The sequence below is a fragment of the Garra rufa genome, chromosome 25 (genome assembly GCF_049309525.1).
Source record: "Garra rufa chromosome 25, GarRuf1.0, whole genome shotgun sequence".
Lineage (NCBI taxonomy): Eukaryota > Metazoa > Chordata > Actinopteri > Cypriniformes > Cyprinidae > Garra > Garra rufa.
Window position 1 is genome coordinate 23,789,434 of NC_133385.1, and position 12,666 is coordinate 23,802,099.

Consider the following 12,666-nt stretch of genomic DNA (forward strand, 5'->3'; position numbering starts at 1 on the left):
GAGGGGTGTACTTACTTTTGTGAGATACTGTATGTGGGATTATTAGCAGAAATCATACCAGGTGTTATACTTGCAGGGACAGTATGCTTGGAAATAATATTTCACGTCTTTGATTGCATTCATTAGGCATATTTGTAGTGTGCCAGCCACCCAATAATAGCAATAAGCTTTGTGCTTTAGGTACTATTAATATAAAACAAAGCCTCATCTTTCAAAACCTGTCAGCTTTATAGTGAAATACAAACAATATGTCTTAAAATGTGTTTTTCATGCTCTTTAATGTGGCCGTATTGATGTGAATCAGTCATCTTTTCGATTACAATCAGACATTTGTTACAATAAATTATACTGTTTTTTTTTTGTGAAAAATCCACCACCATACTTCGCAAAAATATATGTGGCATCCAGTCTTTCATTCCTCACATTTATTTAATCAAAAACTACAATAAAATGTTCTAAAGTTTGAAGTAGACTCCAACTAGTTAACGTAAGTTATATTGTTGGCTTTTCTGAGATATGTAAGTGACAGTTGATAAGCTGTTTTATTCACGGTTTAATACTGTAAAAGGTCATTATTTGTAGTGCGCCAGCCACCCAGTGATCACAATAAGTTTGTGCTTTGTTGTTTTAAATATAACACAGGTCAGGTTTCAGATTCTGTCAGTTTTATCATGAAATACAATTTTTAAATGTGTTTTTCCTCTTTATTTCAAGTTTATAGCATGATATAAACATTAAGGAACATCAGAAGGAATGAAAAAAAAAACAGTATAGCCTAATTTAATTAAACAAATCTCCCACTGTAATCGGAAAGATGATTGATTTACGATCTGTAATGCCACATTTAAGAGCGTGAAAAACACATTATTGTAATAGACACATTGTTTGTATTTCGCTATAAAACTGACAGATTTTCTCATTTTGACTTCATTCTCAAAAAATTTCGACTTTATTCTCGAAAAACTTAAACTTTAATTCTTAATTTTGACTCTATTCTTGAAACATTTAGACTTTATTTTCATAATATTTACTTTACTGTTAAAATATTTCATTTTATTCTTGAAATATTTTGACTTTGTTGTAATTTCGACTTTATTCTCATAATATTTTGACTTTATTCTCACAATTTCGACTTTATTCTCAAAATATTACAACTTAAATCTCATAATCTATTTTTTTTTTTATCGTGCCACTAAAATGCTGTCATAATATAGCCTATACGAATTTATTTATTGGAAGAAAGTGCTGTTATGTGTGTCATTGAATGCTGGACCTTCAGGAACGAATAAGAGCATTCTCGTGATCATGAGTTAAACACGAACATGCTGTGAGTGAGATAAACAGTTTTTATAGTTCATATTAGTGAATAATATGAAGTAAGTGAGCAGAAGTAAACCTATGGCTGAGACTTTCATTAGCCGCAATAGGAAAATAAAGAGAAGAGTAACATTGTGCAGTAAACAGTAAAACTGTTTTCACTACAAACCAGTGTGCTCATAATTAAGATAATATATTAAAATAATATGGCAAGACACCAATTTGCCATATCAAGCAGCAAAGCCAGCTGTTTGTACAGCTGAAATAGCTGGATGTGGATGAGACCGGAAGCCACACCCATAAAATTTACAAACGGCGGCGGCCACTTTTCTGGGAAGAAAAAGGTGAATACCATAGCCTAAGATATCACTGTACTGTATTTCAGAAATTTGTTATCTTATGCCACTTGTCAGTGCCCACTGCCTTCAAAATCAGAAGTAAGAATTGCGGAGTGAAAGCGTAGCAGGGAACGCAGTTTTTTGAAAGCCTGAGCGTTTTATTCTAGCTCCAGGAGTGGCAATGGAAAACCCGGAGTGGAGCTGGAGCAGGTAGGAAAACCTCTCCGCTCCATACTGAAAGCTTCCAGACCTTCATTTGGAACAAATTTCATCGATAGAGAAGAAATATACGAACTCTAACTGGGCAAGTTTTTCCTGAAATGTAAGTTACTCAACTTTAATAGCTTATTTAGTGAATTGTTTGAAAGTAATAGCACACGTGTAATCACAGCGTAGCTGATATTCAGTATAAGCAGCCAATTATATGATATTAAATGTTGTTATGTTGTAAAACTGTTAAAATTTTCTATGAATATAATATAATGCTTTACACCGTGTATTATAGGCCTAATGCAGTTAGAATGTCTCGTATATTAATAATAATTATTAAATGCATAATTAAGTGCTGCTATTTTAACATCCACGTGGTAATAATAATGAATTATAGTCTCTGGTTAGAATTATTTCTGCTCATTTATAATGCGTTTTATATACCGTCTCCACAGAAAGTGTTACCAAACTTTTTTGTGTGTGTGGTGGTCTGTGGGCGGCGCGCACACTTCCAGCCGAACTCACGGTGCGCGAAGAGATGCGCTTCATCCGGACGCGCGCACATCCGTGCAGCGGAGAGTGGAGTGGATCTGACCGCTGAAGGGAGTATCTCCTCCCGTTACCCAACCAATGTGATACCCTCCGGCTCTTCGGGAGAGGTGTTCCTCTGTCGTCTCGATTGTCTTCACCTTGTTTACTCCCAACAGCAATATTTCTCCACATTCAGAGAATAATGGAAGCGCTTGCGACGAGATGCGCACTCTTTCTTGCGCAGATCGCACTCTTCAGTAATACAGGTATGTAAAACACCAGCAATCGCTAGTTTACTTAATCTGTTTTTATTCAATCCTTCATTAATGGCTTTTAAATAAGTGTATTTTTATATAATGATGTAAAGATGCGTAAAAGCTGTTATAGTTTGCACAATATAGTTCGTGTTTTTATTGAACTTGGGGTTCAAACTTTAAACATGTTTTTTCTTTGGCTAAACGTGATATGTGTGGAACAATTACACGTTGTTCGTTCATAACGAATCATATGGTAATTCAAATTATTTTTTATGCTGTGTTTGCTGTATTGTATTATTGTCAATCAATACTGAACAAGAGAGCATGAGACGTTTTGAGCTGTATGGTCATGTCCAGTCGCTAGTTGCTTGGATTTTTTTTCTGCACTGTGAAATATTCCAACATATTCAAATTGGAAACTGTAGTTTAATTGCTGCTTTATATATTTTTTGTGATGCCAAAGTCACAACATTGCTAAGTTTATGGACAGTTTCTATCTCTTTAAAGGTAATTACTGATGTACAAAATCAAGTTAAACTTAATTTTGCAGAAATTATAGGAAGTAGCTTGAAAAAGTTGGATGAAAATAAAAACAATGTAATAATATAATGACTGAAATATAAATATTTTAGTGTGGTCTACCTTTACTCAAGTAAATAGAAGTAGAAAACCTATGCAGTCTTTCATTATAAGAGTTTCATTATAATGTTGCCACTTTTTTTTTACTCTGGGTAAGATTGATGTAACTGAGGTCATTCTGGTCCAGCATACCTATTATTGTTTTAAAAAATTAAGAAAGACCAGGTGTTAAACCATTAAAATCAATTAAAATCTTTTTTAGGCTTATAAGGGAGGGGCTTACGGATTATGACTCAGAATTCTGTCATTTCCTTTGCTGTAATCTCATATACATGTAGTGCACTGTACACATTGATGTTAAGTCATATTAGCTGACAGGAGTAATTTCAGTCTTCGAAAAAAGCTGTTTTATTTTACATGAAGTGGGTTCCAATTTGAGTGGGTAATGCAACTGGTTAGTACTGCTAATAACAATAATATAGGCAGCTAGCACCAGGAACAGGTGAAAACATGTTTGAATATGAGTTTGAGTAGTTGAATAGTATAATTGAATAGTAGTAAACTTCATTCATCCAGACCAATAGGTGTCAGTATATTCCAAAACCACTGACAATCCTGGGACCAATAAGAGCACAAAAAATGTATTGAGTTCACTTCTAAGTAGGCATTTCTACCTTATCTTACCTTTAAACTGTCTAAACTGTTAAAAAAGCATAAGGCTGTAGGAAAAGCTATGGCTGTACCCCATGTGAAAAACTAAAATTGGCTCAGAGTTAACATATGCCACCATTGTTCAAATCGCCTCAGTGCCCAGTTCAGTAGAAAGTGACAAATGCTTATACAAACTCAAACTTCAATCCTAGGCTCATTATTTTGTCTACTTTCTGTTACGAAGTGCCAAGGAGCGACTGATATGCCTGGATTAATCTTTTGGATGCCGTCTGAGACAAAGCCTCTAAAAGCTGGCCAAAGCCATTTTACTTAGAACTTGGAAAAAGCCCCTTTGTAAGTCAGCTAGTGAACCGGGATAGCAAGTCGGTACCTGCTAAAAAAAAATCACGCTCAGCTGCTCCATCGTCCCTTACTACTTTTCTTCTTTTCAGTTTGGTGTTCTAAATGATGCTGTGATGAAATGTGTGGCACAAAGGAAGGGCTGAATCTTTAGGACGCGAGCTAGTGAATGAAATCTCTCTCTCTCACCATCTGTCTTCCCAAGTGTTGTACTATAGCTAACAAGTTTTTTTTTCCCTTCTACACTTTTTTGGCACCGCTCGGTTTTTCCACTGAGAAAGTCCCTGTGTTGTTTGTCGGGTCTTGGGTTTGTGACAGATGGTAGTTGTGGACTGTAAAACTGTCAGTCCGGGGTTCACGCGGCCCCTCCCCTGCCACATGCCTCATGTGTGTCCACCTGTGAGGGACGTGTGGCAGTGTGTGTCTCTACATGCTCCAATTAGTTGTGTGTCCAAGCAGAACAACCATTTTAGGCTTAAAGATGAAGTGCACCATTTTTCAATGTTAAAATAGGGCCCATCTCTCCCAGAGTGAAACTGGATATGTATAGGGGAAAATAACTTTATCAGGATTTGATTGGATTGTGAAAAGTGGGTGTTACAGACTGAATGCAAGTCGACTACGTTATCCAATAGCCTGTGTGGCCTCAGTGATGTCAGCAGAAAAGGAAAGTTGTTTCACTCATCTGTTTTTGTGCCATTTCAGACATTTATGCATGATGAAGGAGATTTTTCAGTTATTTTTTTCTGCATGTTACATTATCCTGCCAGTAGGTGGCAACCGTTTTTTGAGTGAGTCACTTAACTGTTTGCACCAATGATTTGTTTGTTTTTTTTAAAACACTGATTTATTCGGAAAGCAAAACACGATTTATGAGTAAGCCACAAAATGATTCACTCAAACAATTAATTTGAAGAATGGTTCACTCATGAAAGAAACAAATGGCTCTCTTCATGTGTGAGTCACTGAATCATTTATTCAGTTGATTTGGTCAAAAACTAATTTATTCTGAAAACAAAACACGATTTATGAGTGTCACTGAACCATTCATTTAAATGATTTGTTCAAAACACAGGCATGATTTATGAGTGAGCCACAAAATGATTCACTCAACCGATTCATTTAAAAAACACTGAATCGTTCATGAAAGAAACAAGTGACTCGATTTATGAGTGAGTCACAGAATCTTTTACTTAACTAATTCATTCAAAAATACTGATTTGTTCAGTGGCTCTCTTACCACTAGTTTGTTCAAAAATAATGAATTACTCAGAAACAAAACAAGTGAATTGATTTATTAACATTCATTCAGCTAATTCATTCAAAAACACAACTTTCTTAATGAGTCACAAAATGAATGAGTAACAGAATTGTTCACTCAACCGATTTATTCAAAACACTGGTTTATTTAGGAAATAAAACAAGTGATTTGCTAATTTTACAATAGCATACCAATAGTAAGTTATGGTATAAATAGAGTAGTACATTATTTTGAATTCAGTAACTGATTGAGTCATTGAATCATTCAGTCAAACAATTCATTCTCACTGATTTATTCAAGAGTCATTTCAATCATTTACTTATTTATTTAAAACAGTAATTCATTCTGGAAACAAATCTAATAACTGACAGGATTTGTAAAATATAATTCAGCCACTGTTTTTATGAATGAGTCATTGAATTATTCACTAAACCGTTTACTCAAATGACTTTTTTTTTTAAAACATTGATTTATTCCGAAAACAAAACATATAAGTGAGCCACTAAATTATTCACTCAACTGATTAATTGGAAAAACACTGAATCGCTCATAATAGAAACAAGTGACTAAATTTATGAGTGACTCAGTTTGTAAAAAAAAAAAAATGAATCATTCAGGAATGAAACAATTGAATGGATTTTTAAACATTAATTCAGCTGATTTAATCAAAAACACTGATTCATTCAGGGAAAAAAAACAGTACGTTACAAATAGTACGTTATTTGTAATTCAGCAACTGTTTTTTATGATTGAGTTTTTTATCATTCAGTCAAACAACTCATTCAAGATCACTGATTTATTCAGGAGTCATTGAATCTTTTACTAATTTATTAAAAACAGTAATTCATTCTGGAAACAAACAAACATAACAGCTGGCAGAATTTGTAATATAATTCAGAGTCATTGAATTATTCTTTAAACCGTTTGCTTAAATGACTTGTTCAGAAACACTGATTTATTCTGAAAACAAAATTATTCACTCAACCGATTCATTTGAAAAACACTGATTCGTTCATGAAAGAAACAAATGACTTGAATTATGAGTGAGTCACAGAATCATTCACTTAACTGATTAATTCAAAAACAGTTTATTTAAGATCACTGTTTTATTCAGGAGTCATTGAATCATTTACCCATTTATTCAAAACACTAATTAATTCAGGAATTAAACTAATAACTGGCAGAATATGTAATATAATTCAGCCACTGTTTTTGTATCATTGAATTATTCACTCAACCTATTTGGTCAAAAACACTGATTTATTCCGGAATAAAACAAGAGACTTTTGAGTGATTCATTGAATCATTTACCAGTTTGTTCATAAACTGATTCATTTACTGGCTTCATTTGGGACTGTTTTTCTTAGTGTAACAAAAATAAATTAAATAACTAGCCATATATATTCTTGTTGATATAACTGTATAAAATCATTATCTCATCTGCAGTCCTGCTATTGATATGAATATTTCCTTAACTGATTCCTTAACTAATCTTTGGGCTTGCTTAGTGTTAAAGCATCTGTTTGTGACCAGCACTTTTTTTGTCTGTGTTTTTCTTTCCCTTTTGCTCTTTGGTGGGGGCATTGGGGCAGCTTGGCACCCAGACCCCCTGTCCGAATTTGCTTGTGAAAACGGGAGCAGATTTCCCCTCGACGGCAGCGGGGGCATTTGATGAACAGATTATTCGGTATTAGGCTCAAGCACATTCACTCAGGCATGCGGAGGGGACGCACTGAGCCTCCGAGTCCTGTCTTTTCTCTCCTTCCCAAGAGAGTGGAGGGGCCGAGCCTGAATGGACCGGGGCGGTGGATAGGGATGGTGGTGAGGGGGGCTTCAGTGGCGAGCCAAATCTCTGCACCGTCCTGCCCATGGCTTCGGGCCAGTCCCGCTTAGTGAATTATGCTGTCAGCTGCTCGATTTGTTTGTGCCTGGCTGGCAAGAGGCGGCCGGTGCTCGTGGACATGCAACAACGTAGGGTGTCTGGACTGGAAGGGGGGGGGGGGTTATTGTATGTGGCATGTGAGTGTGACATTCAGGAGGGCCCCTGATTTGTCCCAGTGGTGGTGCTCCCATGTCACAAAGGATGGATGAGCGAGTTGGGGTACTTTTGTGTGTCTGTGTGGGAGAGAGGGGTGAACTTGAACTGAGAGTGTCAGAGGCTTTCCTCTATGCGCTCTTTTATTGCAAACACCTATGTGGAACACTGCGGTGTATTTTTAAAAGGTTATAAAAGCGATTGTTCACCCAAAAAATGAAAATGAATGTTTTTCCAAACCTGTATGGCTTTTTTCTATCATTTGTGAACACCTTAAAGGGATAGTTGACCCAAAAATGAAAATTATCCCATGATTTACTCATCCTCAAGCCATCCTAGGTGTATATTACTTTCTTCCTTCAGATGAATACAATCTGAGTTATATAAAAAATGTCCTGGCTCCTCCAAGCTTTATAAGGGCAGTGAATGGGTGTTGAGATTTTGTAGCCTAAAACAGTGCGTCCATCCATCATAAAAAGTACTCCACACGTCACCGGGGGTTAATAAAGGCCTTCTGAAGTAAAGCAATGCATTTGTGTATTAAAAAGCGTCAGTTAGCGGAAGCTAGAGATTATGCAGGGTTACCAAGTTTTCCCACAGAATTGGGCTACTTTACCACTGCTGCAGCGGGTTGTTTTTTTTATGTCTGTGGATTAAAGCAACCCAAATAATGTAATATTTGCTCATTTTACCAGGGGAACCCCGCCAAAAAACGTGTATTTTACCCCTGGAACACAATTTTTAATGGGGAACCCCCTCAAAAGTGATTAAGCTACTTAATTAGCTATTAGCTTTTTTTTTTTTGATGTGAAAACCTGACAACCCTGAGATTATGGTTTATAAAGTTTTAAATACGGATATTTTTCTTACACAAACATACCGATTCACTTCGGAAGGCCTTTATTAACCCCCTAGGAGCCTTGTGGAGTACTTTTTTATGATGGATTGATGCACTTTATTTTGCTTCAAAATCTCGACACCCATTCACTGCCATTATAAAGCTTGAAAGAGCCAGGACATTTTTTTAATTTAACTCTGATTGTATTCATCTGAAAGAAGAAAGTCATATACATTTAGGATGGCTTGAGCATGAGTAAACCATGGAGTAATTTTCATTTTTGGCTGAAGTATCACTTTAACATCACAAGACCAGACAAAACCCACTTACACTTATATTTTCTTTGTAAAATATACAATGCTAATTCACCTTCCAGTCTTTCATATGCCATTTCATCTCTTCAGATTTTCCTTTCTCTCTCTATTCATTGAAAGTCTGTGTCTCTCTCTCTGTGTGTGTCCCTTGGGAATCTCAGCATCTTCATCTCAGTCCGCGTGGATTGACAGGCTCTGCCGGGGCCCCAATGGCTCTCTGCCGGTTGGGTCAGTATCCCTGACTTGCCACTTAATTAATGACAGCAGACTAGGGTTTGCTGTCATGCTAGTGAAAGAGCTGCTCCCGTCTGCCATTGGAGAAAACAAGAGCAGGTCTGTTGAGTGCTAGCTTAAGATGCTTTGAGATCCCTTCCTGTTCTTTTCCAGGCTAGAGGTGTGTGGTCTAGATCTCTGCTCTCATTCAATGGACCTTGGAGAGGATGCTGAATACAAATCGAAGTAAAGTTTGGACACTATGATATAGTCGCTTGGTCTCTGACACTGTGTGAGTATAAAGTCTGAGGTCACTGTGAGGACCCAAAGAGAGGACAATCAAAGCCGCTTGTGTTTTCTACTTAAATCCATTTTATTCTTGAAGTAGTTTCAGTTCAAATGTATAGAATGGCTGCAGGGCGGAAATAAATAATTGATAGTATGTATAGGACTACAAAAGGTTGTATTGTATACTGTCCTGAGGGGCAGGAGTTACTCTATACCTTACATGGTATCTTCTGACAACAATAAAAGCACTCTGGAGTATTAGGAGGTTCTATCTATCTATCTATCTATCTATCTATCTATCTATCTATCTATCTATCTATCTATCTATCTATCTATCTATCTATCTATCTATCTATCTATCTATCTATCTATCTATCTATCTATCTATCTGTCTATCTGTCTGTCTGTCTGTCTGTCTGTCTGTCTGTCTGTCTGTCTGTCTGTCTGTCCGTCCATGTCTATCCATCTGACTGTCTATCCTCGGACTGTCTGTGTATCCATCTGTCTATGTCTATCGTCTGTCTATGTCTATCCATATGTCTGTCTATCTGACTATGTCTGTCTGTCTGTCTGTCTGTCTATCCAGCTATCGTCTGTCTGAATATCTATCTGTCTGTCTGTCTGTCTGTCTTTCTAACTATCCATCTTTGTCTATCTGTTTATGCATCTTTCTATCTATCTGACTGTGTATCTATCTATCTATCTATCTATCTATCTATCTATCTATCTATCTATCTATCTATCTATCTATCTATCTATCTATCTATCTATCTATCTATCTATCTATCTATCTATCTATCTATCTATCTATCTATCTATCTATCTATCTATCTGTCTGTCTGTCTGTCTATCTGTCTATCTGTCTGTTTCTCTGTCTGTCTGTCCATCTATGTCTATCATCTGTCTATGTCATCTGTCTCCATGAATACATGTGTGGTCTAGATCTCTGCTCTCATTCAATGGACCTTGGAGAGGATGCTGAATACAAATCGAAGTAAAGTTTGGACACTATGATATAGTCGCTTGGTCTCTGACACTGTGTGAGTATAAAGTCTGAGGTCACTGTGAGGACCCAAAGAGAGGACAATCAAAGCCGCTTGTGTTTTCTATTTAAATCCATTTTATTCTTGAAGTAGTTTCAGTTCAAATGTATAGAATGGCTCTAGATCTATCTATCTGTCTATCTGGCTATCTGTCTGTCTGTCTGTCTGTCTGTCTGTCTGTCTGTCTATCATCTGTCTATGTCTATCCATATGTCTGTCTATCTGACTATGTCTATCTGTCTGTCTATCCATCTATCGTCTGTCTGAATATCTATCTGTCTGTCTGTCTTTCTAACTATCCATCTTTGTCTATCTGTTTATGCATCTTTCTATCTATCTGACTATGTATATCTGTCTGTCTCTCTGTCTTTCCATGTGTCTGTTTATCTATCTATCCTCTGACTATCTATCTATCAATCAATCAATCAATCAATCATCTGTCTCCATGAATATCTATCTATCTATCTGTTTATCTGTCTATCCGTCTGTCTGTCTGTCTATGTCTATCCGTCTGTCTGTCTATCCATCTATCGTCTTTCTGAATATCTGTCTGTCTGTCTGTCTTTCTAACTATCTATTTTTGTCTATCTGTTTATGCATCTTTCTATCTATCTGACTATGTATATCTATCTGTCTCTCTGTCTTTCCATGTGTCTGTTTATCTTTCTGACTATCTATCTGTCTGTCGTTCTGTCTGTCTGTCTGTCTGTCTGTTCGTTCAAATGTAATGTTCAGCAAAGTATCACAGAGATTCCAGTCTTTCCTTTTTCAAGATAGGAGCTGTATTGTATATGAAATCGCTGCTTGAAGAGTTATGAATATGGTTGTTCAGTGAACTGACTTGTTGTAAAGGGACTTTGCAATAAAAGTCTAGTTAAAAAGACTTTTACGTCATCTACACTTGAACTTGGGTTGCCCAAAGCACAACTATGCTACATATCAGAGTGCTGCCTACGAGTCTGTCAGCTCTGACGAAAGGGTCGGCTTTCAAAGGTTAATTGCAAACTGAGCTGATCCCGAGACAATCTATACGCTGTTGATGACTGAATGGACATGCTGGCTTTGATACAGCAGGCTAGTTTTGATCATATAAACAGGCTGTTCTGATCATATAAACACTGAAGGTCTCCTCTTCCACAAGCAGATGACACAGATCCACATCTGGGTAAGAAGGAGACAGCTGGTGGATGAGCCATGGGTGGTTTGCTGATCTCCCCCAGATTGGACTCAAATGGGACAAAGACCAGGGCAAGAGCTTATCTCACAGTCAAGGCTCTTATAAGATTTACAAGCGTATTTGACAGTGATGAGTTACTTTCCTCTTATGATGGCCTCTGAGGGCTGCAATTCTAGATTATTTTTAATAATTCACATCATTTAGTGTGTCCAAAGTGGTTTGACTTTTTCTTTTTTAGCATATATCCAGCTAACAAAATTTGTTTTTGTAAAAAATTTTTGGGCATTGGGTAGTAGGATGTGTGTCAAATAATGGTCCAAACACTTATCAAATCTTAATATATACAGTTTAAAAAACTGCATACACATCCCATTAGTCAGACAACAGACAATGACTCTTTAGACGCCTATTAGAGTTGAGATTTTAAATGAAAATGTTTCAGTGTCACTCAAGGACACTGCAGCGCTTGACAGTCCTCTGGATACTCTCAGAGTCTTCCCTCATCTGAGAATCCATGGCCTTTTCAATTAGGATACCACTCTAAATAGCTACTCACATGGGTCCTCCAGGCCATCAAAGAAATAATAGGAGATCTTCAGAGTCTCTTAATTAGGGCTGGTTCTCGTTAATCCAGTTCGCCCCGCCTGCACCATATGTCCCGGGGAAAACCGCTGTGGCCCGATGCAGGTGATAGGACAATTAGAAATTCCTCCCCCTTTTTCATTCAACCTGTAGTAATGCTTTTTGAATATGTACTAGGTTGAGAGGGTAATCTGTGGCTCTGAATGAGAGGAGGAGACTCATTGGAGAGCCTCTCATACTTCTTGGAACTCCCATTGCTCCAGCCAATTAGCTAAGATTCATCATATTAAACTGCTTTATCACTCGTTGTACAAGATACTCTCATAAAGACTTCAAATAGCTCTTTGGTACATATTATAAAATATTGTATAGCCCTGCTTCCTTTTCGGCATTGAAAAGAGTGTGAAAAAGCTAATACTTTTCTAAAAGTCCTAACATTTTTACACTCTTTTTGATGCCGACTTAAGAGAATGGATTTCTCTGTTTGTGGTTTTGGCTTTTACTGAATGCTGGTGGGCCCTAGATTATATTTATTTTTGACTAGGCTGGCTTGTGCCAAATCAGAGACTCCTTATGTTCCTTGTGAAGCCTCTGAGCATGTGCAAATCTGGTTGAAATGATTCATCTCAGATGTACATTGAGAGAATGGCTCTGTATACAACATGTGCATCT

General features: G+C 36.9%; 1 protein-coding gene across 3 annotated transcripts in view; it reads left to right on the forward strand.

The window, feature by feature from the left end:
- The first annotated feature begins 2,380 nt into the window (after positions 1 to 2,380).
- ptprz1a (protein tyrosine phosphatase receptor type Z1a) overlaps positions 2,381 to 12,666 on the forward strand; it is an 82,783-nt gene continuing 72,497 nt past the window's right edge. Inside the window, exon 1 of one of the 3 annotated variants that reach the window (XM_073831510.1) lies at positions 2,381 to 2,662. In XM_073831510.1, coding sequence (XP_073687611.1) covers positions 2,599 to 2,662 — 64 coding nt within the window. In that variant the 5' untranslated portion in view covers positions 2,381 to 2,598. The remainder of the gene's footprint in view (positions 2,663 to 12,666) is intronic. The other 2 variants (XM_073831509.1, XM_073831511.1) reach the window with 2 other exon arrangements.